The following is a 26,153-nucleotide window of genomic DNA, read 5'->3' as shown; positions in this document are numbered from 1 at the left end:
CAAATAGCCTAAAGATGAAACACAATGAACCTATTCTGTCTGTCGGTTTCGGAGAGTAAGTCTGGAGGTGTTCTCCCAAACATCACGAGAAAGAACTTTTGGGGGAATGATTTATACCGCATAACGTCAGTTTGCGATATAACTCACCCATATACTACTATCCTCCAAATGTCTCTAAATGAACATTTTTTTCATGACCGTGTCACTTTCACAGCGTGAGACTGAGCCTTGTTAGTTTAAGATGGCAGTTATTGTAAGATAGTAATTTATGCGCTAGATAGAAAAAGAAAACGTATAATGATTAAAAAAAAACATGATTTCTTAGGGTATAGGCCGGATTAAATTGAGCGCGTAGTTTGGACAAGTCGAGTTGAACAGGCTGATCTTCCTTTGGCTCTTCATTAAGTGGATTCAACAAATTTATCCGTGGGCTAATAGTGGGTTTGCCATGTTTGTAAGAACGTGTAACATTCATACACACTTTTACTCTACCCCAAATGCGCTGATCAATTACGACTACAGCAGATGAATTTAGATAATGCAGAACCAGTGAGGTTCTGCATTATCTTCTGTTTTTTTCATCCAGCTCTGTAGTTACAGCAGTCATGCCGTTAAACTGTTCTGGAAGCCTGAGATTAAGACTGTGGCCTCGCAAACAATATACATTTTAATGTGCTGCTAACAAGTCTCCCGCACTGGGGTTTGACTGTATCTGTTGCAACTGTACAGTCTCAAATGCATAATTTCGATCTTCTACCTTCTCCTTTAAGAAGCGTGTGGTGCAGCTGAGCTTGCGCAGATCATGCTACAGCCATGGCGACCTCCAGTGAGAGCTCAGAAACCAGCGAAAGCACACTGAGGAAAAGACGTGGCGATAGATCGAACTCAGATGCCATTTCGAGTGACAGTAACAGTGAAACAATTCAAGAAGAAGAGCTTTTCAAATATGAAAAGAAAGGAGTTATTTCTTTACAAACTGGGACTTTTTGGCTCACTCGAATTGTGCTGTTGCGATCAATTGCTTTCATCTACTGTAAGTTTGACAGTTCGCACTCTTGCAGCCTGCAAGTCAAGTTTGTCTTCATGTTTCTTGCCCATTCAGTCTAGTCCCGAACCAAAACATTTGATGTATCAGCATTAATATACAGGCATATTTATCGAGTTTCCAAGAGGGAGAAAACAGTATTTCAAATTTTAAGAATCACGCTTCTCGAATATGAAGCTATGAGTGATTTAGGCATATTAGTAAAGTTCTTTACCTTTTTTGGAAGGCTCTTTAACGTTCTTAGCACAAACTTTTTAGTTCAGTTATTACTGAGACTCTAAGATTCTTCTTTCAGCATCATTCTCTGACTACTTACAGTTGAAGGGCACTCCTCGTCAAACTCACGATCTTGATAATGTGATGGTTAATTATCTCTCCTGAATATCTTCCTTCAGTTGTTGCTTTCAGCGTGGCCTACAACCAGAATAAACAGCTGATTGGAGACAGAGGGCTAATGCCATGTAAAGAGTACCTGCGCAGTGTTAAACGTTATGTGGGAGGCAAGATTGGTACGGCTGCCCTGGCATACACCCCCTCAATATTATGGTTCCTTGACTGGAGTGACATGGATGCCAACCTTGATGGCATTGCACTGGCAGGCCTGGCACTGTCTGGCTTTGTCTTAGTAACAGGAAGGGCCAATATGTTTATTATGGCACTACTGTGGATCCTTTACCATTCTCTTGTGAATGTTGGTCAACTCTGGTGAGTACACATAAATTGCACACCTACACAGCCATACTCACAGAGGTTTGATAAGGTTGTCTTTTGTTAGACTGTAAAGAGAGCATTTCCTTTGTATGATGAGAATGTTAACAATATCTCTTCCCTGATGAAGCAGTTGAAACTTGCTGAATGTTGTGTAATTTACAGAATATTTTTTTTGTAATAATTCTCGGACATTTGCTAAACCAGGACTATCACAGGATTGTGCAAAAATGTGCTGTCCTCAAATTATAAGTAAGTAACATGATTCTGTTTTCTTTGTCTTCTCCTATGCAGGTATTCCTTTGGTAAGTGTACCTTTTTGCATTTTTGTATGATCTTTATCAGACTTATATTATTAACGATATTTATTAACGTTACTTCCTGCACTGGGAAATCAGTTCTTTTTAGCTATCTCAAAAATATTCAGCTACGCATACATAGCTTTGTGTTTAAAAACAGCCTGTAGCACAGACCAGCATTCAACTGTAGGCATTGATATAAAGAGGCATATGCTTATTTGTAACTAAGTGATTTAGGTCTTAACAAATGGTTTAGGAGTTTTTTTTTTCACATTTTCCTATCCTTTCTCAAGGATTTTGACTGAACTGGGTTATGGTGCAGTATAGGTACTCATAGAATGTATGGTACAATAAAGCATGCTAGCCAATTCTATGTAGCAAATAGTTGTTTGACTTAAGTCATATTAGTGAAATTCTTCTTGTTACTGGTCATGACCTTTCAAATAGCCCAAAATCCATGCACAGGTGTTCTGAGTAACTCATTGCATTTAAACTTTGACCCCGTCTTGGTCCAAATTTAGCCTATGAACAGCAAAGTGTAGGCGTGGGTTAAGTGGCCATTTAAGGTTAATTGAGTGTAATTAGAGAGTTCAGCCAGTGTTACAGTCCAGAGATAGATTTTTGAACAGAAGGAAGAGATTAGCATTTCTTTTACTTTCTTTTAGTTCAAGATTTTTCATTTATTGTCATGAGTTTGTCATTTATAAAAGGACTTCAAGATTTACTGCTTTAAAATGAGATGTGAGTGTCTTATGTAGTGTGCGTTTTCTTTTGTCAAAAAAGAGATTTTTTTTTTAATGCAAAAGTGAATTCCTTTGATAGTTTTAGCATGACTGTGTTGCAAGTTATATTACCAGCACTCTTCTGCCTTTTCCCCTAATGAGCTGTTGCACCAGAATCGGGTAAACCATGTTAGAGGCAATGAGGACATTCCTCAAACTCTGGCCATCCAGAAACCCTATGTTCTCCTCCCAAAACTCAAATTCAATCAGACCAGTTTGAGATTTAATAGTGCGCATCACTTTTTGGACTAATATTCTAAAGTCAGTAATTGTATCTGGTGATCTAATCTTCAGAAGTGGTGTAAAAATAGAAGGTTCATCCTTTCCAGTCAATTAAACCAACCCACTCACTTTTATCTGCTTATTTGTTAATAACTCCTTGGAGAAAGAGACGCCAGCGTCATGCCTGTAGTTAGCATTTCTCTGCTTTTGAACTTCTGTCCAAAGCTTTCTATCAGTTTCTCTTTGTCACATTTTCACCTCTGGTCTAGAACCACAGAAAATCCACAGTAGAGAAGTGATCATTAAGGTCAACAAAGCTCTCAGTGCTTTAGATATCATTGACTGCCAGAGGGATGGTAATGTTTTATGAAGTCTTGATGATCCTGTATAATATATAAGATTTAAAATTAGGACAAAATTGAAGTCAGGTCTTTGTAAAATGCAACAGTGGTGTTGGACAAACGTGTCATGGAACCTTGTTATCTGCTTTTGTACAATTACTGATAAACTTAATGAGCACTGAATAAGTTAGTCATAACTTGTGTCCCTTCCCTCTCACTATAGTCTCTAAATTTTCTATGTGTCTCGCTCGTGTGCTGTTTGTCTTATTCATTGTTTCTCTATTTGTGTGTGTGTGTGCACTCAGGTTGGGAGAGCCAGTTACTAGAGACAGGATTTCTGGGTATCTTTCTGTGCCCGCTCTGGAGCCTGGAACAGCTGCCCAGGAACTGCCCTCCTTCCCTCATTACTATCTGGACCTTCCGCTGGCTCATTGTACGCATAATGCTTGGTGCGGTGAGTATCACAGAGGTACAGTAAAGATGGGAAAAACTTAGGCTCTTGAGTCATCGTCCCTGTTGCTTACAGAAATAGGTTTGACATGTATTATTAATACAGGTATGGGTCGGGTCAGTGAGTCTGGATTTTTTTTTACGGTTTTCATGGCTGCTGCAGCTCTCGACTGGAGCTGTTGTGCGCCAAAACAAAGGGGTTGCCACGATGATAAATGTTTTTCCAGTTAAGGATGTAAAAGCTGAGGAGGCCAAATGGATGGAGAAGGAAGGCATATTTGGTAAACGTGTGCCAAGAATATAATTGCCTTAAAGTGCTTACAACTGTAAAAACCCCAGAGTCATTTCTCTTAGGTACATGCTTGATTAACTCTATCAGACATGACTCAAAATTGCCTTAGATGAAATCCATAACTGTCAGAGACTGAAAGGTAAAGTGAATAAACAGACTTCAGTCTTATTACTGTGATTGCGTTTGATGTATTGTGTTCCTGTGTTTATTTTCTTATAATTTGCAGTTGATGACTCAGGTAAAGCTTTAGCAAGGGTTTCTTTTTGTTTGCATGTTGTAGGTGGGTAAGTTGTAATTTTGAATGTTTTAGGGGTTTTTTTTTGGGTTTTTTTAGAATTGTGCTGAATGTAGTGCTTTGATGACAGTGTCAAGCACTCATAAATACATAACAGGTGTAATAATCTCAATCCATTGTCAGGCACAATACTACATATAATATTTGAGTGGATAAGATTGACGGAGTTGGCAGAATTACATATGTTAGTCAAAGTATATAGCTGATTGCATGCAAACATGATCACAATATTTAAAAGTTTCAAATTTTTGTACTTGTAACCTGGCACTTATATTTTGTATTTGAAGTTTTTTGTTGTGTTAAATGGCTATAGAAAGAGATGATTTCAAAAGGGCTATGGATTGTTGGAAATCGTTGTTGTTTATTAATAATTGTTTCCTGTATTTCCTGAGAAATCTTGGTTCATTATGTTACTTCCTCAGTCAGAGCTCTGTTATTCAATGAGCTTTGGGAAGTATCCCACTGAAAGTTTTGCATTCTCATTATTTTACTTGTTTTATCTTTATGCATTTAATGGCTCTCGGCGTTTAGAATAGCTTTACAGGCATTAGTTCAGGTTTAACATTTCTTTAAATCCTATTTTCTGTGTTTTAAATGTTCTCAGAGATACTAAGGGAAAGTTTCCCTAACAAAGGGAAACTCAAGTTGGCTTTGTCCAGCATGTGTCAAAATTGTCTTTTTACATTTGTCTTAGGCTAGATTTAAGTACTTTGACTTCTTAGAGGAAGATCTGAGCTCCACCAGTATTCAGGTCTAATTTTCACTGATTTTTGTTACTGGATTTACATGTATCATTTGGAATGCTTCACTGAAGATCAGTGAACCTGACAGAGATTAACCACACGAGTAGGCCTACTTACTGACAGGAGCAAGACATTAAACAATTTTGATTTTCATTGTTTTGTTCTTTTCCCTCCTTCCATTTCATCTACATTTTCAACTGATTGAACACAATTATGGACTGTCTGTAGTCTGTTCCATATTTTATGTGCGCTCTCAGACCAGTGGCATGCGCACACACTTAAACTAATGAGGACTGACGCATATGGTGTGATTAAATCTTGTTTAACTTTATAAAGGATTCAGTAGTTAAGAAGTAGCTTAAGTTGTGATTCAGATATACACTTTTTTTACAATGTGATCAACTACTCTACATTAAGGCCAACTTCTGTATTAAGTTATACCCTGTCTGGCACACTGGCCCTGAGTGTTTGTCTGATTGTCACTTGCAGTCAGTCTCTTGAGATGTTCTGTGTTGATTTGTTTAAATGTATTCTACAGGCAAGTGGCAGAACGCAGTAAAACATTCATTAGTGTTGAGGCATGATCCTCAGTGTCTGTTCAAGTTGTGAATTATAATTACCAAAGATCAAACCATGTTTTTGTGACTGAATAGGATGTGAATGAAAAGATGAGCTATTGGGCTCAAATTTATGTTGTTACATTTTTTAGGGCTTCATATTTATCCATATGTTTTACATTAAGAGTTTTAAAAGAGCAGTGGAAGTGTGCTCCACCGTGATGTTTCAAAACATGTTTTGGACAAAACAACCTTAACTTAATAAAAAACAGTCCCAGTGTTAATGATGTGTCTCTCTGGAGCTTTCTGCATTTTTTTGGATTTGAATGTCGTGATTGGACTTAATGTACATGGTTGATGACTAATATTTAAAACAGACAATAAGGGTTTGAAATACAAAGAACAGGGCAATTTGTAAAAATATGAATGAAAATGTTCGTAATAGGGAAACAGATAAGAGTAACTGCCATGCACGCATAATAATGACCCAAAGTTGCAACAGTAAAATTAGACAAAAGAATAGCAATGGAATAAACACATCTTTAACTCTTTTTCTTGGCCTGATTTTGGAAGTTATTTGACTCCTTTGCTACTGTCATTTATGTCGAATAAGTTGCTTTTCGTAAAGCCTTTGAATTATTTTATGTTTGCTCAAATCTGTATGTTAATTTTCAATGCCTGCATGCTGTAACTGTTGAACACACTATGTAGTTAATGTCCTATCACCCGTTTTGTCTGTAACAGGTTACTGGTTTTGGCTGACTTTATAAATCATGTCTCTCTTATTTGGCTCAATTTTGAGCACTGTCTCCTGGCCTCAGCCTGCCGTTAGCTCCAGTTTTGTTTTGTCTATTGCTTTTTATTGGAAGGGTATGTGCACACAGGCTGGCTTGAAATGTAACTGTTTTCTCTGTAACAATTAGGAGAGTTATGCTGCATCCTTCGCTTATAAAATTGCTCCTAGTTTTAAAACAATTTTGTTTTATTACTTTTTGTTTTTATTGGTCTATTTAGGATATGATTTATTATAGTCTGCACACAGGTGCTGTTTTTAATTAGTGTGTATCTGTATGTATGTGGTAGTGTGCAATGTGTGTGTGTGTGTGTGTGTGTGTGTGTGTCTATTTATATTTATAAAATAGAGAGAGAGAGAGACAGGAAGATTGGTCAAAACAATTGAATACATTTTTTCCAATACTGATTTAAGAGTAAATGACTCAGTGTTACTTACCTGATGCACTTGATTGCATCCTGTCGTAAAACGTGTATATTATTTCAATGTTTCTCTGTGTATTTAATTTCTTCCTCTTTTGGCTGTTGGCAAGGGCAATGGGGCATATTTTCAAACTTTGCCAGGTTTGGGCACGTGGATTGCCTCTCATAATATTTACTGGCCCTTGTCAGGAAAAAAAAAACAACAAGAAAAAAAAAATTCATTCTGCTTCAATGCACCAAACCGGTTTTCTGCCTAGTGTAGTTTGCACATGTCTGTGAACATGGTAAGACAGGAAATGGGTGTTTCATTACAGCGGGAATACTGGGAAATCATGTGCATGAATGAAATTCAGATGTCAGAATCAAAACGAGCATAAATTGTGTCTGGCATCATACATTTGCCAAGGGTTTAAGAATGATGGCTGCCCGGTCAGCCACACCCGCATGCATTAAGTAGTCGGAAGAATGGTTTTCTGTTTAGTCACCACTTTGAGTGATATTATATATTAATAACATAAACAGAGATCTGCAGCATATGTTGCCACAAAGTATCTAATCCACCCAGTGCACTGGAAAGAAAAACCTCCATTAAGGGTTGGTCTGCAAGGTACCACACTCACATGTACCATGACTGCTTCCCTTATGTACTGTCAAATGTTCTAGGTTCTATTGACAAAGATCCCTGTAACATAACTCAGAGTGGTGTTCCTGGTTGAAGTGCTTGTGGTCTTATCATACAGGCCAGAGTTAAAAATGTCTGAAGTTTCAGTGATTGATGTATTGTTTTTTCTTTTGCATTTTGGGCAGTTTTGGATGTGAACGTTTCTCTGAAGCTTTTAAATAATTGACCTTTTGGATGAGTATGTTTCTCTTCTCTGGTCCTTTTTGGGGAAAGGCACAGTGTTAAAGGAGATGTAATTTTGCGGATATGATAGTATAGTGTTAGACAACTTTTGAATGATTCATGCATAAGCCTCAAGAGAATAATCGATACAAACACATCTGTGGACATAGAGCTGTATGTTGGTTTGTCCAGGTTAGTGTCACCAAACAAATGATACTTTTTCTATAGTAATTCTTTTAAGTAAAGTCTAGAAGCATACCTCTGACCTGTGTTAAACTGAAGTCAATAAGTTAGGTTAGAAAACAAAGAATCTTGCATGTGAGATGTCCTAATCAACTTCACGGTCATCAAGCGTAACAACCAATGACGATGGTTAGGTCGTCAGAACAGAATCGGATTATTCAAACCAATTACAGGGCATGGTTGCTCTCAAAAAGCCATAATATCCATAATGTTGATGCATCTAAATTGACTAATATAGTTAGCTTGCATTCCTCACTGCAAGACAAACAGATGGCTCAATATTGATAAATATCTTATGTTTTACCATATACTTTAAGCTACATTTATGTACATTAGATTATTTTCATTAACTATAGTAACCCAATGTTTACTTGAATAACCGAGGACAAGAAAGCAGTACTTTTCAAATTAGGTATTGTTCCTTGAAGAATCATTCAGTGTAGTGGAGTTCAAGGAATAATCTGAAGCAATCATTTCTTGTCTATCATGATGTCAGTTCATTTTCTATGCAAAACCTCATTGTCTCATCCTGACTATTCCCACCGCTATGCTTTTTCCTGGCTCTTCGACTATGAAATGAAAAGAAATGAAAAGATATGACACGGATAGATGATGCCTAAAGTGAACACAGATTCACTTGAGAACAGCAGTCTGTTCTTGCAAAAAAAAAAAAAAAAAAGAATATGAAATCAGCTTGTTATATAAGAATGGTTTGTACACAAATGTACTGAATTTATCAACTAAATGGCTTGACCACAAAGTTCCCCTGAGGAGACACAGAAATACAACTTGCTGGCATAGGATGATTGTGTGAAGTTAATATCCAGCTGTTAGGTGGGATGAGGGTTGGAAACAGTCATTTTCACATTAGTGGAATCACATTTTAGAGAGAAAATACATTCCAAGATACCTTATTGGATTATCCTTAATGTCATAAATGCAAGAATGCACTTGATAAGCAGTAAAAGTTACTCCTGCATTAGTTTCTCCCTCTAGATGGAAATGTTCCCTTCGTTCAAGACTTTAAGGTACTTTTAAGAAGAAGGATTAAAATTTAAGATTATGTTATACTATATACATTATGTTTTATGTTGGTATGAGGAAACAGTATATTGGCCACTTAAAAGTCTAATCTCAGTCCTAAGGAAAATTAATGGTCAGTAGCTTTCTCTTTTTTTGTCATATCCATGTGGCTCACAGCCATTAGCATTGAATTTGGCCAGCATGAGTTTGGCTAATGCACACTTGAACATTTTTTCCACTTAGCTGTTGCTTAGCACCAAATTATTCTACATTGCAACAAAATTGTGCCTTTCTCACTATGTGAGATGACAAAGTATTGTGCAGAGAGATGAAATGCATTGGATACACAACACAGTACACTATTGTCTTGTCTTTGACTGACATTCTAGTTTTAATTTGCACTCATTATCACAAAATGCCGATGTTTCCCATTTTTGATACATTGTGAGTGCCTTACATTATTTTAAATCAGTGATGCTTCTGTAGTGAGTTATTAATCCATTCACAGTGTGTATAATATTACATAACTGTAGCCCTAATAGCCAGCATATCAGCACATCTGTCATCTGTCCCATTCAAAACATTTTACTCTTGTGAGTTAAAGCTGTCTACGTTAAACTAATAGTCTGATCGAGCTCCTCTGATATAAGTTAAGTGAGACACTTCAACTAAAATATTAATTTATTAATAAAAACTGAAATAATTTGCATTTTTTAAATGCCTGAATTTTCAGCCAGTGTTTCCTTACAGTGTTTTGTAAGGGTCTGGTCCAGTTTTTGGACGTATCCATTTACTCATCATCTGTCTCGGCAAGACAACCCATAATTACTTTTTTTGTTGCTTAACAATTGTGAATTTGTGTGTGCGAAGTTATATAATGTTTCATTGCAACTGTAGATGAAAAGAGGCTGAAATCACATTAGGCCCAGTAAATTTATCATCATGTTTTTCCCCTAAAAAACAACAAGCGTTCAGTTAATATGTAAAAAAGTTCTGTGAAGTATGAAATAAATGATTCATCCAAGCCCAAAAATTGATTCATAGAGGGTCTTGTCTTAGTCAGCACTCACAAATGATATTCTGTCATAAGGAGTTTGCAAAAGGAGCCTTTTCCAAAGCACAATCTGGCATAAATTTCTGAAGTTTCTGTTGGGAACTGTGGGTTCTTGCCACACTTTCAATGTTTTTTGAACCTTTTTTTTTATGTTTACTTTTAGTTGTGTAGTTGTTTCAAACTTAGTTATAAGATACTGATGATCAGCAAACCAGCTGATCAGTAAGAATATATCGATTTAGACAAGTCTGTTGGTGTATAACTGCTGCTCCTCTGTGTCAACAGGGGCTGATAAAGATCAGGGGAGACCGCTGCTGGAGAGATCTAACTTGCATGGACTACCACTATGAGGTGAGTGCGTGTATATAAACACCAGTGTCTTTAAAACATTCATTTTCCATCCTGGTGTAAGCAACATGTTGTTATTCACATGGTGAATGAAATGTCCAATGGAGAGTTTAGTGGAAATCAAATCATAAATTAACATAAATCAGTTTGACCGTGCACTTAATTTACATGGTTACAGTGCTCATTAACATTTTATTTTTCTGGGATTTCCCGCTATTGTATTGTGTATTCAGCTGAACTGGATTATGCTTATCAATGATCTCATGTCTTTAAGTGGATTGAACTGACCACTTAATGACAAAATTCTTCCATTCTCTACCTATTGGTGCCACACTTAATATCAGTGCCTTGTGCATTTAAAGGATTTGCAAGGTCATCCTTGTTGAAGAGTTTCTGAGCTTACAGAATGATGATAATCATTGTCCAGAACAACTGATTTTAGCTCATCTTAGTTTTGATGTTCCAATCCATTGAATTTGGATCTCCTTCAATAGACCCATAACAGCCACATATGAGTTTATGAATGGACTCATGAGACTCTGAGATCCATCAGAAATGCAAGTGACAAGTAGGCACAGTGTAAAAAGTTCCATCCCATATAGGTGTATGCTTTGTGGTAGTGTTGTAGATGAGCTGCTGGCCTTGTGACAGCCTTTGGAGATTGACATTTTGCAGAAGAAAAACCTCCGCTGTATTAGATGTTTTGGTGTGGAGCAAAAGAAAGATGTTGTTATGCTTTAGAAACAATATCATTTCCAGATTCATGGGGATATTGGAATAATTTGAATGGACTTCCCCACTTAGGTTCTCTTCCTTTTAAAGCACTAAATACCCACAAATGACTTGATGGACTTTATGGTGGAACACAGATGGAGACTATTGAATCTACTCAGAAAGATATATATCTTTTGTCTTTTTTTGTGTGTGTTTGGTCTTTGTCCTTGTTTTTAGTTAAAATATTGTTTAGTCCTCTCCACGTCTTCACATATGATTTGAATGATTTGATCTCTGAATATCCGTTATTGAATCCTGCCAATTCACGTACTCTGCATACACAAAAAAATTCACAGTGAATGACTATGCTTTGAAACACGTTTTGAAAGAAGAACTTAACATAAATTGGTCATGAAGATTTTTCAGTTTGGCTACTCGAATTTCAGACTGGCAGCTTCAGAATGGAATGCATGTATGTGCATATTTGTGCGTGAGTGAGTGTACGTATGGATGTCTTAGTGTGTATATCATTGTTGCAGATTGTGCACAAGAACAATATGTATTTGTGAATACTTTGCTTTGTCGTTCAAGAGAAAGTTTTATAGTCAATAATGAGCCAAAAATACTAAAATATTACCCATTCACTGTCTGGTTGAATCGACAGTATATTTAGCTGATAGTTAAAAGTGTGCGTATGTGTGTGTGTGCGTACGCATGTGTGTAATCAAATTTATTGATATTAAAATCGTGCATGTGTTTACATATTTATAAGATTTGTTTGCATAACATCAAGGTTGCGGTATTGTAACACTTGTCAGTCTAAGCACATCCCGAAGAACACATGTTTGCCTACCCCTCCCAGCCAGTTAGATATTTTTTTCATAATACACATTATCGTATTTACATTAATAATTTCATTTGTACACCTTTTCTCTTTCTCCCGTTTTGTTATACCCCCTTCTCCTTTCCCTCTCAGCTGAGATGAGACTCTCCCTGTGACCATTGCTGTGAGCTATATTACTGTAAGGGAGTAGAGCCAGTGTGAAAATGACCCTTTGATTAACCTGTCAGAGCTCTCCTGCTTCTTCTGGCAGACTAGTAGGAAGTTATGTTTTATCAGGCCTATAAAGGGTGTCTCCTGCATACGAAGGATTGTTCTCACTGGGTTGAGTAAGTGTTTTAGACTGTGAAAATGATGTTTGACTTCATACATAACTAATGCTATTACTTACAGAGGTAGGGCTGGGTACCGAACTTCGATACTTTTGTGGCACCGACCAAATTGCTTTGATACTGTTGAGTATCGAAAAATGCCTTGTCATTCGGTACCAAATTTCAATATCTTAAGAGTAAATCTCATCGTGTCAGTGAGCTTATAAGCGTCCAGCATGCTTATACCAAGATCTAATAATGCTGATGACTGGCTGTCAAATGTAGCGTTACCCAAACACGTCGTAGAAGCATACAGGAAAAACGCTATGTTACACCCAGAGATGGGCGGTGTTGTATTTTGAGAGGCTTGACTACAGTGTGCGTCGCATAGTAGGTGCAAAAATGTGTGTGTTCACACGTAGCATCTCTCTTTTTATGAAAAATGCAGGCTGGAGCATTTTTTCAGGTAGAAAAAAACGCTGGCAGTGTTCGTTCCAAAAAGCAGTTCAGAGCATCTTTTGTTGCCATAGCAACAGGAGCTAACAGGCTAGTTTGACAAGCAGTAAACACAGACATTTATCAGAAACTCCTAGGATCCATCTAATTTGACTCCAAACAGTCTCTTTATGATGAATGTTATGATACGGTTTAATTGTCATGTTGTACAGTTCACTGTGCTAAGAAAACTAGCACAGTTAACTTCTCCACCACAACCTTCTCCATTTTTGGTGGTTGTTATGGGAATTGATGGGTCTCACTACTCTGCTTGTGATTGGTCAGCTGTCAAAGAAGTGTTTGTACCGTAATGTGTTATGTAATTTTCTTTTTGTTAAAATGGATTTTACAAAATTGGTATAGAAAAAAGTATCGTTCAGGACTGACTTCCATTTTTCTCCACGTGTTGCCACACAAATTTAAATCATATACAAACACATCCATAGACTGCTTTTATGAAGAACTTATTCAGATTTTCATGACAGAGAAAGCCCCTTGCCATCCAATGCTCTCTGTCCTTGCAAACTTTAGAGGCTACTGCTGGGGAAAATGTTCCCGTGTGTGGCAGAGGAAGGAGTGGGCAGTGCAGTCTGGCTCCTGGCCCATCTCTAGAGCTCAGAGAATGTTCTGTCTATCTCCCTCCCCTACACAGTCACTTTCTGCGTGCTCCACCTCATTCAGTATTTCTACCAGTATTAAACTCCCTATTCAGCCCTCTACCATTCACACTACTGACAAACTCACTACAAACCTCTGCATTAAATCAGTCTGTTTCTACTAGAAGCACAAGGCACATTTACTTGTGATTTAACATGTCCCCTAACTAATCAAACTATCATCATGCTAACAGCAACTACAAACTTAACCTGTTAAAGAAAGTTGTTAATATACATGTCGTATTTTAGCTTAGTTATATTTTTCTCCAAAATTACAAATTGTTATCAATGCAGTCGTGAATATTGGGGAGTGCTTCGAGGGTTTAAAAAAGGCTCCGGCTGTAAGAGGTCCGTGCTCGGTTTTTGTTTATGTCTCAAAACTACCCCACACCAGTGGAAGTGTGCTTTCCTTCGCTCCTCGTCCATATTAAAACACTCAGTAGTAGAGGCCACAGGCGCCATGGGAGTGGCTGCCACCCCGTGTACCACACTACTGCCATTCACCTTCAACAAACAGGGCGCAAGGCAGGCTGGGAGTGGGTTGCACTGGCCATTGTTTCTTTATTTGCTGAAGAGGACCAACTCGGATTAGTTTGGTTATTTGAGGTTGCTGACTTCCAAACCTCAGGCCGTCCTGCTGGGGGGGGAGGAAATGGGGGGTGCCTATGTGCGTGTGTGTGTGTGTGGGCCTACACCTTATCCCAAAAAAGAACTTCACAGAACCCTCTGTGTCTATTCGAAGGGTGAAACTGTGTGTCTGGAAAACCTCTCTATCTACTGACAAAGAGGGATACATCAGAACTGTGGCAAGTGTGGATGGTGTTTCTGATCAAAGTTTTCTTCCAAATTATGGCATTATTGCTGGTGTTAGATGAATGATGTTTTAGAGCCTCTCTTTGTCATTTATGTGTATATGTCTATATAAAACCCCTTAGATTTTTTTCCACATTATAACTGTTACATCTTATTCTATCTTAAGTCTCTCTCTTTCTCTCTCTCTCTCTCTCTCTCTCTCTCTCTCTCTCTCTCTCTCTCTCTCTCTCTCTCACACACACATACTCTTTCACTCTTTCTCTCTTTCTCTCACACACACACAGATGTGGTTTACATTCATGTTTTTTTTAAGACTTTATATTGTAGTCTAGACCTCTTTTTTTACCCTCTCTCACATAACATGTAGCCTTTCTCTTATCACTCATGAGTAAAAGCCTTAATAACACAGACAGTTCAGGACGTTCTCTGTTGTGTCCCTTGTGATAAATTTCATACTGTGAAGTTTTCAGCCATACTTTAGGTAGGATGTTATTAGTAGGAGTATGAAGTATGAAGCTGTTTGGGGCAGATAGGCACTGCAGACCTTTACATGACCCACAGCACTCCTATCTTGAGCTCAGTAATGTCTGCTGGAAATTTTTTATGGGAATTTGTGTCAGTTTGTGGTGAGGAGCCCCTCAGGATGACTGTTCTTGGTCCCCTGTTGTGGAGAGAGAGAGGATGTGGTGAGATATTTTTGCTTGCGATTGATTCCAGTTCCCTCCTTTCCTTTCTCCCCTGTCCTCTCGGAGGACCTTACAGAGAGTGTTTTGGACGTGCCTGGCCGCAAAGTCCCAGAGCCATATGTGTCTGCGTCCATCAGTCGTACTTTTGCAGACAGCCCTTTTTTTTCCTAGGGTAGTGTTGTTTATTGCATTGTAAAGCCTCATGCTTTATTGGATTAGATTTTACTTGCCTTTTCTCCTTCTAGGCTTCATCCCTTTGTGATATGTCAGTTACTTATGAATGTTATTGTTTATGCAAATGCCAAAAAGAAAAAAAAAGAACACCCAAAATTTACAGTTGAAGAAGTCTCATTGATGGTCATTTTTTTCCCCCTCTTTCATTCTCTCAGACCCAGCCAGTGCCAAACCCCATGTCGTACTACATGCATCGATCTCCTTGGTGGTTCCATCGTTTTGAGACGCTTAGTAACCACTTCATCGAGCTTATTGTACCTTTCTTTACCTTCATGGGCAGACGAATGTGTATGGTGAACGGAGCCCTGCAGATCCTCTTTCAGGTCAGAAAATAAACATGCAAAGCACTCTCACTAGTCAACATTTTTTCCCCAGTCCTGCCTGGTGAAATCCCTGCATTTGTGTTATGAGTCTTCAAATAAAATCTCATGCTGGTTGTTGTGGAAGTGTGGCTTATAACAGGATTATTATTGTCAAATGATCGAGTTCTGGGATGAGTACTGAAATCCCTGTCTTGGAAAAGTTGTAAACAGATGTTAGAAATATGATTTAACTAACACAATACTGACATCTAGTGGCCTTTGAGAGGCAGCACTGTTCAAATTAAAACAAACAGACCTGTGAAAGCAGAGTGCCTTTACTGCATTCATAGCAAATTAGCTATGCTTTCTCTCTGGTTAAGACAAACGGTCATACCGGCAGTTTGATGTTTATTTCTGTGCCTGTGTGTTGTAGGTGGCTCTGATAATAAGTGGAAACCTGAGCTTTCTGAACTGGCTTACCGTGGTACCAAGCTTGGCCTGCTTTGACGATTCAGCTTTGGCGTTTCTGTTCCGCCCTTCTGGAGGACCAAGGCAGACACTACTGAAGATTCAAGCTGAGGAGACTGCAGGAAAGACTCCACCACCCACCAAAGGTGTGCGCGTGTGTGTGTGAGTGTGTGTGTTTGTGTGTTTACTGTATGCCTACTTCTGCGTTCTTTCTTCTCCGTCTGATTTACCAGATATATTCCTCCCCTGACATGCGTATTTTGGAGCCGTACATGTACCTCAGTGTAACAACTCACTGTTTATCTTCTGTCCCCTCTTTCTCTTTTTCTTCCTCTTTTTTGGCAGGTCTGTTGATAAGGCGGGTGTTGAATGTGTCTCTGGGTGTTCTGATAGCGTACCTGAGCATTCCTGTGGTGATGAACCTGTTCAGTGCCAAACAGATCATGAACACGTCCTTCGATCCTCTTCGCATTGTCAATACATATGGAGCCTTTGGCAGGTATAGGACTCTCACGTATACTGTAACCTGTCCCACCTTTTACCTTGGCTATATAAAACACCTGCACCAGTCAGGCCACAACCCTTATCCAAATATGAGCATTGTCTCTCACTTTTGGAATAGTTAACATTTGTAATGTGCAAACTATTGGATTTCCACTCTTTTGATCAAAGTAAACACATACTGGGTAGGAGCGAAAAGACCAGTAAATCTCTCTCTGTCTCCTCTTTCCTCTGCGTTTTCATCTTTCTCTTTATATAGCATCACTAAAGAGCGGACTGAGGTGATTCTGCAGGGCACGCTGAGCGCGGACCCCTCGGACCCTGGGGCAGTATGGGAGGAATATGAGTTCCGGTGTAAGCCTGGAAACGTGAAGCGTCGACCGTGTCTTATCTCTCCATATCATTACAGGCTGGATTGGCTCATGTGGTTTGCAGCTTTCCAGGTGTGAAGCTTAAGTGTGAATCAGTACCATAATTAAGCTTAGATGCAAACAGCTCCTTTCTCACTGGACAAGACATATGTGATGCCTGTTATTGCAACATTTTTTTCTGAAGATATTTAGTTAACAACTAAAGGTTCTGCAAAAGTGGTATATTTTGATAGACATTCCCTAGCCTTAGTAGAACTGATAGTCTGAACTGATTTTGCATTCGCGTGCATGTGATTGCACAGGCTTGTGTGCTTGGGTATTTTCTCTCTGTTTAAATCAAACTGTTAGGAAGATTTTGCTGACGTTTACTCTAAATGAAATAACTAAGGGAAATTTATGGCCCGACAACAAAAATCCTTATCAATGGAGTGGGTCTTCAGTTAAGTCGAGAGGACATGAAACATGTCTCTTGCTCTTGCTCTCACTCTCTCTCTCTCGCTCTCACACACACACACACACACACACACACACTTACACCGTTCAGTGTGATCATAATTCAGCAGCCTAGGCAAATGGGATAATATATCATGAGAATGAGGATGATAAAGAAACCAAAGAAGTGTCCAGTTCCTCTGCTCATAAAATCCTGCCCAAGGGGCCTGTGGAAAACTGTCATGTTTCAGTATAGCTATAAAACTGTAATCTTGACCTGTGGCTGTCAGTGCTCAGGATTGCTCGTGATCATTTCTCGACTCTCACGCTTTGCCCCCGGTCTGCTGTGATACTCAGATATGCAGTATCACCTCTCAGAAGCTTTACTGTCTCAGGTAAAACTGTTAAAACTGCCTGTAGGTTAGGATATTAGGGACTTTATATGAGGAATCGCATGATGTGTTGTGTTTCCAATGCAGCATACATGTCACCCTTTAGTTTTCACAACCAGCAAAGAAGAACATTAAAAAAATCATTTAATGTAATATGTTGTAAACTGATTAGTTAGTCATTATTCATTCATTGTTTTTTTATTCATGTGTTGTTTATTTCTCTTTCTCTTTCAGACGTATGAACAGAGTGAGTGGGTAATTCATATTGCAGGGAGACTTTTAGCTAATGACTCCACTGTATTGTCACTAATGGATCACAACCCTTTCCAGGGAAGACAAAAACCAAGGTAAGACTAAGCATTGCTCGCCTGAGACACTGAATATGTAGACACATAGCTGTGCCTGAAAACGATATAGCATCTTAATTTATGTGTTTTCACCGTCAGCCTCACAGAACATATGACATCAGTCTAAATGTTGTGTCCAGGAAAAACCCTTCATAAAATCTGGTTTGGCTGTGCTCAGTTATTCTCTCCACTCCAGTTTAAAAGAGTGAAAAGTACTGTCTCAGCTCTTTTTGTTAATTAAACAACTGGAGTCTTAGAAGAATTCCTTCACAATAATGTAACTCTAGATGTTGTAAACTGCACTTGGTTCTTTGCATTGTACAGATAATCGTTGGCTCCCTCTAGTGGTGCATTTATGTCTGCAGCGTTTAATTGGTTTTGCAGCACTGTCTCAGTAAACGTTTAAATACCAGGAGGATTTAATGCATTATAGAGAGATGTAAATGGAGTCTGGGTATCTAGCTCAGTTTTTGTTTATTGGTAATGTTTTAGGGACTCTGATGATCTTGTGCTGAAAATCATTCAGTAGCATTTAGAATCTTTTCAGTATGCTAGAACCTTTATTGTGCTACAGCACGGTTCAGCGAGCCCATACCTCATAAAGGTGAAAAACTTTCATACGGACACTGGCCATTTTGCCTTTAGAGCAAAACTGAAAATGATAACTGTTTCATCATTTTTTTAAAAAAAAAATGTCTTTCTTTAGGTGGATACGTGGAGAACACTACAGGTATAAGTTCAGTGAACCTGGCAGTTTGAAAGCTTCCCAAGGGAACTGGTGGATCAGAAAACGCATTGGACCCTATTTCCCCCCTGTGGACCTTGCTGGACTCAGAATGTACTTCCAGTCCAGGAACTGGCCACTTCCAGACAGTTAATAACATTCTGTCTCTGAAGGTGCTGGACATTTTTAGCAGTTAAATGGTCAAAGCCTTCATCTGCCCAATATTCAAAGACAAAACTGAATAAAAGCCTTGTCTACTCTGCTTTGACAACTGTGTGCCCTTGGTGCTGTCTTACATAACAGAAATGAGACATCTTTTCTTTGGCCGTTTCAACATCTCTGCAAAAATAGCTTCAGAGGACTCATCGCTGGGAGTATATCAGAGGATGTATGACAGCAAGGGTAGCTTTAAGGTATATATATATATATATATATATATATATATATATATATATATATATATATATATATATATATATATATTGAGAGAGAGGGAGAGATCATTCCATCATTCCATCCATTTTGTATTATCCATTCATATCAAATGCTACACAAAGTAAGATTTACCAATAAAACTGCCAGGATATATGAATATTTATTAGTCATCGTTTGTTCTTTCTTTATTCATTTTTCTTTTTCATTCAGCAATAAGTGAATGTGTACTATACTTTTAAGTATAAAAAGAGATGCAATGTCAATTAGTCACTGTTGGGCTCTTGGTGGCTCTAAGTATCCTAAGGTTTGTCTGACTGAATTATTGTTATTTTACAAGGGTAGCATGCTTTGCTTTAGTGACAGTCATCAAATGTCCGAACCTCTCTTCAAATCAGTCATTAATTTTTGCTGCCCTCTTCCCAAAAAATCGTCCGGCTGCCTGCCTGCCTGCCTGCCCTCTGCAGAACCTAAGGGTCTAAGTTTAGCTTTCCAAGCATCCATGGTCTTTGAGTCTTGCGATCCATGTTCATATCTTGGTGGGACCTTTTTGTGACTTGCGATGCTCCCAGTAAAGCAAATAAGGTTGGATGTGAAACTAGGATGTGAAGTATCTGTTGAAAATACAGTCACCTATCCTGCTAACTAGAACATACTAAGTGAATGCTTGACAGTTTAAGCTAATTCCTGCACTTACCACAAGTTTATGAAACCCTCCAAATCAGGAGAGTACAGTTGGCTAATACCGCAAACAGGTGAATTGCTCTCTTAACTTAGCAAAATGCTGGAGAATGCAGGCATTGCTCCAACTATCTTGTGCTAAGCAGACCTGCCACTGTTTGAGCTAATTACCCTTTACAATTAGCTCACCAACCCCTCCAGATAAGCAAGTTGGCATAAGTACAGTGCCACAAACCAAAATCCCGCTACCTCTCAAAGTGAGTGGCTGACCAATCATGCCAATTCTGACTGCGCACAGCTCTCTTGTTAGTGGTGTGAGCTGGAACATGCATTCATTTCGGCTGTACTTGCCTGGAAAATTGCTTCCGTCTCCCCACTAAAAGAGCTAATGTTAGGAGGCTGATCTGGGGACTAAGAGACCGTGACTAACACAGAGCTAATGTGTTACTGGATTGCAATTTTCACCATACGTGGTCTTTGCAAACCTTGGAAGATTATCTCATCTCTCACTTTATGTGAGTGTATTGTCTTTGAGACTAGAGTCCTACATTGGTTGGAAAGTTAAGCCTTAGACCTACATGAGTCTGTAACCCGTGCATATATAGTTGCATACATATTTTAAGACTGAAAGCCAGACTGACTTGCTGTCTGATTTCATCATGACCTCACAACTTGTGCTGCAGCCTGAGAGGGAAAAAACATCAGTATATCAACCAATATTGCATGCAGTCAAGCTGAAAATGAAACTGAACGTGGCAATAATGTTAGAGGGAAAAACACAAATCTTAAGATGTGCATGAAGGCCTACCACAGATGAGTTTTTCCTACAGTAAACTAACAAACCAGTGAACACCAAAGAAAGCAGTGAAAGCGTTAACACCAATGAAAACGAAGACAAATGTTCGTCAGTAACAACTAGATGAGTAAACTTAATACAAATTAGCTGTTTAGCTAATGGCAGCATTATTCAGGTCATGGTGTGAGAGAACACTACATAACACAAGGTTTTGGCACAACTACTTCTCTAAAGGTTTCGTAAAGAATTAAAAACAAATAAATTGTGAGTAGAAAAATGTGGTCAAATCTTTCTGTACTTTTAAAGTTTTGTGACTAAGGCTAAATCTGAAATAGGCAGCAAAATTAACACTGTTTGGACAGGTCTGCAAATACCACAGACAAATGATCAATTTGAAAAAGACTAAGGTGCTGGGTCAGCATGCTGGTGCCCCTCCAGTCATTGCTATTGATAATTACATGCTGGAGGTTATCCCCATGTTCAAGTACCTCAGTGACGACCTTTCCCCGGATGCTGAGATCCGCAAAAGCTGCTTAAACCCTTGTGTTATTCACTTGGAAATGTCCGAGAAAATATATACATAGCTCATCGTGCAGCTTATAATGACAGTGTGCAATGCTTGTGTTGTAAATGACCTCTAGAAGTTGTTACGACTTGTTACAAGAATTTCAACCTAAATTTGTTCACGTACTATATATGAACCATGAATCTTCAAACTGGGATAGGGAATCCAAATCGATGCTTACTGTGAATGGGTGTGTAATAAGAGTTCTAAACACCAGAATGTAATGACCCAAGTGTGACAATCTGTCTCACCAGATGGTACATACCCAAATCAGAGTCTTCTCACAGTTTGAGCCCATTCAGACTTTGAGCATCTGCTTTTACTAATTATCTATCTTAATTTCACTGGTGTAGTTGTGCAGATCAAACAGCTCATTTAATTTTGATTGCATCAAAGATGAAAGTGTAAACAAAACATAGAACACTCACCAAAGAGTAAAATATAATCAACCCTGTGCAGTGTACCTTTCTCTTTTAAGAGGAAGTTTGCCCTTTCTGACACACAAGCTCATTATAACCCTTACCTTGCTGTTTGTTCATACTTCAGATTATTTTTTTTTTTTAAGTCAAACACTGATTATTTTTTTTGTATGACACCCCCCCCCACCCCCCTCAACAAAAAATGCTAATGACCTGCAACACATTCTAAGCTATGTTGCTGTACTATGTCATTGATGAGATGAGGTTGTGAATTTCCAAATGAGTGGTTTTTTTTTAAAAATGACTAATAGGTGAAGTACACCAAAGACTTATTATTTGCTGGTGCAAGATTTCTGAGTGACATAAGTGATGATACTGTCACAATTCATTGTAACTGAGTGTGGGATAACACAGGTAAATACTGGTCTATTGACATAGCATATAAGAAAAATCATGTTTCAAGTTTAATTACAAAAAAGCGAAAAGTGACATACTCCTTTCAGCCTTGTATTTCTCAATTCTAATCCATCACATCTGCCTATTTTACAAAATCCCATCATAGATTAAATATCTCAATCAAATACATTTGAGAAAAGATGTGTTTTGAGGAGTGCATACAGCATGTGTATGCAAGAGCAGAACAATCTACTACTGCTCAATAAATTAGGTCAGGGTTTGGAAATTCAGAGCTTATCCTGAGTCATTCTTTAGGATTCTAGAAGGAATCAGAGCAACTGGTAAGAATTTGGCGAGGGTTTTCTGTGATTCACTGAGTTCTTGTGAGTGTGTGTGAAAGTGAGAGAAGGAGGGATAAGCAAGAGATATCACCCTTTTGTTTCCTCTGATTGAAGAGTAAGTGTCATACACAGAACTTGCACCCCTGGAGATCAGTTTACTCATCACTGAGTAGATTATGGCTTGTCTTCCCACAAGAGTGAATATGTATTAATCTTATGGTTTATGTCAGTTTTGAACTTGAATGTAGAGAATTTGATTCTAACCATGGTTTGTTAAATACAAACACCTGTTAAATTAAGGTGGACTTTCCTCGTTTATTTGAGTCAGCAGAGTTTGTGGTGCTTGCAAGGTCTGTGACTATAGGGTAAAAATGCCTTAATAGCATAGCACTGACTTTCACCAACTGAGCCATACCATCTTGAACCAGTCGCATTTGAACAAAAGTATTTTTGCTTTATGAATAGGAGTCAAGAGGGGGTGTATGAAGAAGACACACAACAAATTCATCAAGGCTAAATCAATTCTAAGAGTGTTCATCTTGTCTCACTCTTGCTCAGATTGGAACAATACATACTCTTTTAGAGTCATGACATTGTTTGACATTGACAAATTTGCAGTCCAACAGTGATGAATAATGAGGGGATATTGAAGCTGGATATCGTAATAAAAACATTGAATATGATAACTAAAAAGGGTGTAGTTGCGTAGTAAGTAAAGAGTAGGGAAAAATAAGCACTGAATGCTGTCACTTCATGTGCTTTAGTTCCTCTTTATTTTGTTAGTTTTGGTCATCCAGCACAAACAGTGTGCTTAGTATATGCTCTTAAGTTTGTGGTTATTATAATGGAAATGATTATAGAATTCAAATATCTAAGGTGAGTCCCTCGCACGATGAGGTAACGTCACTGTGCCTTTAATAAACTGCGTTCCCAAGAGAATTGTCGCCCAGTGTGTGTGTGCAAGGTGCGGGCTGTGCGTGTTGTGCGCTCAGCTGTAGTCAGCAGTGCCACTGGTGTTTACGCATCTTAGAAAACCACTAGGACAAGCAACACACTCGCCAAGTACGCCACATTTTCTCAGTGCTGACCAAGCGGTACTACAGGTGAGGAGAAGGCATTGGACAAAACGCACGTCCAGTCGCTTCAAACTGCGCTCCGGGCTAACTTGTGTTGAACGAAATCAGCCAGGTACAAAGAAACGGCTTCAACATTAATTGTGCCAGGAACTCGAAACGTTTGGGAGCTCTAAGACTTCGACAGGCATGATCTTGCTGCACAGGTAAAAAAAAAGTTACATCGCACTTCGCAGCACGTTAGGATCTAGAGAAGCAGAGACATCAATTTGTCTCAAACATAGCTGGACCCGTTACTTAAAGTGCGCGTTAGTAAATCTGACAAAAATAGAGGGAAACATGTCAAGGAAAAAGGCACTGAAAGGAAAAGGGAGTGCAAGCACTCCGACAGCTTCCCCCAAGAGCGAAAAGGAGAAGGGAAAAAGAGGCAAAGGAAGCGCGGGAGCTCCTACCCAGTCGAACGGAGTGGTCCACCCAACGCGACCTTCTCTAAGCAACAGTGGGGAATTCTATGATGTTGCCTTCAAGGTACGCTGTTCCTCTTTCTCAGTCCGTTATAGCGCTGTAGGCATCCACACATCTCACCGTAAAACAAACAAAAACACATGCATTTACATTGAACAAATATGATTTATATTCTTCATAACTTTTAACATTCGAGTGAGTAACGCATGACTAATATGTTTGTTAGTTCACCATTATAACTCATTTTCTACTGCCGACAACATTATGACTGCAGGAGTACGTTTTTGTCCTGTTCTCAGCGAGACAAGTGCATGCGAAGACCCACCTCGCGACTGTTGAAGATGTATTAGCTTCAGTTGCCTGCTGTGTTTCTTCAGTTTTCACTTGTATACAAGGTGTCTCTTTTTATGAAGTAAAACCAGGGGAAATGTATGTATGCTTTCTCGCAAGACATGTGGATTATGCGCTCCATCAAACCGTAATTTCAGATCATCCATTTATTTGACATAGCCACAGCTGTGTCAATAAAGATAAGCTCATGAGAAAAGCGACCATCTATTTGGTAACGTAGCCTACTTTCAGCGCACAATCAGCGTAGGCGACAAGAATGTAAGTAATTGCAAAGGAGTCTAACAAGGATACTAATAAGTTTAAACACTAACCAAAATTGTAGCTATGACCTGAAAAACCGGTCGTAATTAAAATTTTGTACCCCCCCCCCCCCTTCCCCGACACACACACACACAGACAGACACATACACACACACACACACACACACACACACACACACACACACACACACACATTTTTACCTTAAATTCTTGAACCAAAATCATATTCTAGGCCTTGAGATAATGTATCAAAATCATTCCTGGTCATCGAATAAGAATTAAGATGCTGAATACCTATGAGGGTATGTCCTAAGGATGCAACAAGGATGTGTAAACAAAGTGTGGTCTGACAACTTAATGTTATCCAGACACTGGAACTCTAATTGGACACTTGCCGTGTTTGTCAGGTTTATGTGGAATGGACTTAAGTGGCTGTTGTCTGTCATGGGCTCCTAGAGATTGTTGTGAAATTTTGTTGTTGTCCTGAACTGCAATTGGGAAACACTAAGTTAAAGTGTAGAGGTGATGAAAGCTATATTTTACGTAAACATAATGGCACATTAAAATTAATCGTCTGACACATTTACCTTGGCCTTTTCTGTTTCTGTCATTTGGTGGTTTACAGTGTTGAGGTTTTACGTGGTGTTTTCTGGGCTACTTGTTTGTGTTTGAATGAATCCCTCTGTTCTACTTTGCCTCCCCTCTTCTCTGTGTTTATATGATTTATTTGCTGTCTCCAACTGTGCTTCTTCTCAACCTTGGCAGTCCTCGAGGAAGCATTATGAGGAAAGGTGCGATTTTGATTGGCTTATGGCCATTGGGTCAGGAGAGGAGATTTTGATTGGCTTATGGCCATTGGGTCAGGAGGGGAGATTTTGATTGGCATATGGCCACTGGAACAGGAGGGGAGATTCATCTCAGGGAGGGGCAGACCTTAAGTTCAAAAAACAGGAGGAATATGAGATTGTGTTGTATCTAAACTCTTGAGTGATAGGTCTTTTGTTTCTCTCTCTCTCTCTCTCTCTCTCTCTGTCTCTTTCTCTCTCTCTCTGTAGGTGATGCTAGTTGGAGATTCTGGGGTGGGCAAAACCTGTTTGTTGGTTCGCTTTAAAGATGGGGCTTTCCTGGCAGGAAGCTTCATCTCTACAGTAGGCATTGACTTCAGGGTGAGTCACATGTGAATATTCACACAAGCACATCATATACGGCTCAGAGGTGATGCTCACAGGTTTTCCCTCTATGCTCTTGAACATAATCTGAACAAATTTCAATAGTTTTTGATACAAATAAATGTTAACATGCAAACACCATTTATTCAAATATCAATTTTATGCTAATTTTATTTTAATGACAACTTTATGTGTCCTTATCCATATGCGCTGTTACTCCTCTGTTAACAATGGAAGTGTATCTCCAGCCTCTGCAAATAACCAACAGCTGTTTATTAGTGTTTTAAAATATGAATTGTCCTTTAAATGCCATTTTATAGTCACTGTAATGTGAAACTGAAAGTATAAATCCCTCTAAATTGCACATAACACATATGGTTTGGTGGATCTATCTATCTATCTCTCTCTCTCTCTCTCTCTCTCTCTCTCTCTCTCTCTCTCTCTCTATATATATAT

At 38.7% G+C, this 26,153-nt stretch overlaps 2 protein-coding genes across 2 annotated transcripts in view; both read left to right on the top strand.

Moving 5' to 3' along the window:
* Positions 1 to 813: 813 nt before the first annotated feature.
* Positions 814 to 19,166, top strand: lmf1 (lipase maturation factor 1). The gene is made up of 11 exons (XM_030774106.1): positions 814 to 1,033; positions 1,441 to 1,750; positions 2,048 to 2,058; positions 3,703 to 3,851; positions 10,399 to 10,464; positions 15,367 to 15,534; positions 15,947 to 16,127; positions 16,327 to 16,480; positions 16,742 to 16,925; positions 17,912 to 18,024; positions 18,731 to 19,166. Exons 1-11 carry the CDS (start codon positions 814 to 816, stop codon positions 18,900 to 18,902), a joined length of 1,728 nt encoding a protein of 575 aa, XP_030629966.1. The 3' UTR covers positions 18,903 to 19,166.
* Positions 19,167 to 23,790: 4,624 nt separating this feature from the next.
* The window catches only part of rab26 (RAB26, member RAS oncogene family), a 43,292-nt gene continuing 40,929 nt past the window's right edge, over positions 23,791 to 26,153 (top strand). Inside the window, exons 1-2 of the mRNA XM_030775436.1 lie at positions 23,791 to 23,979; positions 25,584 to 25,694. Of these exons, the coding sequence (XP_030631296.1) occupies positions 23,791 to 23,979; positions 25,584 to 25,694 (300 nt within the window). The remainder of the gene's footprint in view (positions 23,980 to 25,583; positions 25,695 to 26,153) is intronic.

This window comes from Chanos chanos, chromosome 5 (assembly GCF_902362185.1).
Source record: "Chanos chanos chromosome 5, fChaCha1.1, whole genome shotgun sequence".
Lineage (NCBI taxonomy): Eukaryota > Metazoa > Chordata > Actinopteri > Gonorynchiformes > Chanidae > Chanos > Chanos chanos.
This window is presented reverse-complemented; position numbering and strand designations above follow the sequence as displayed.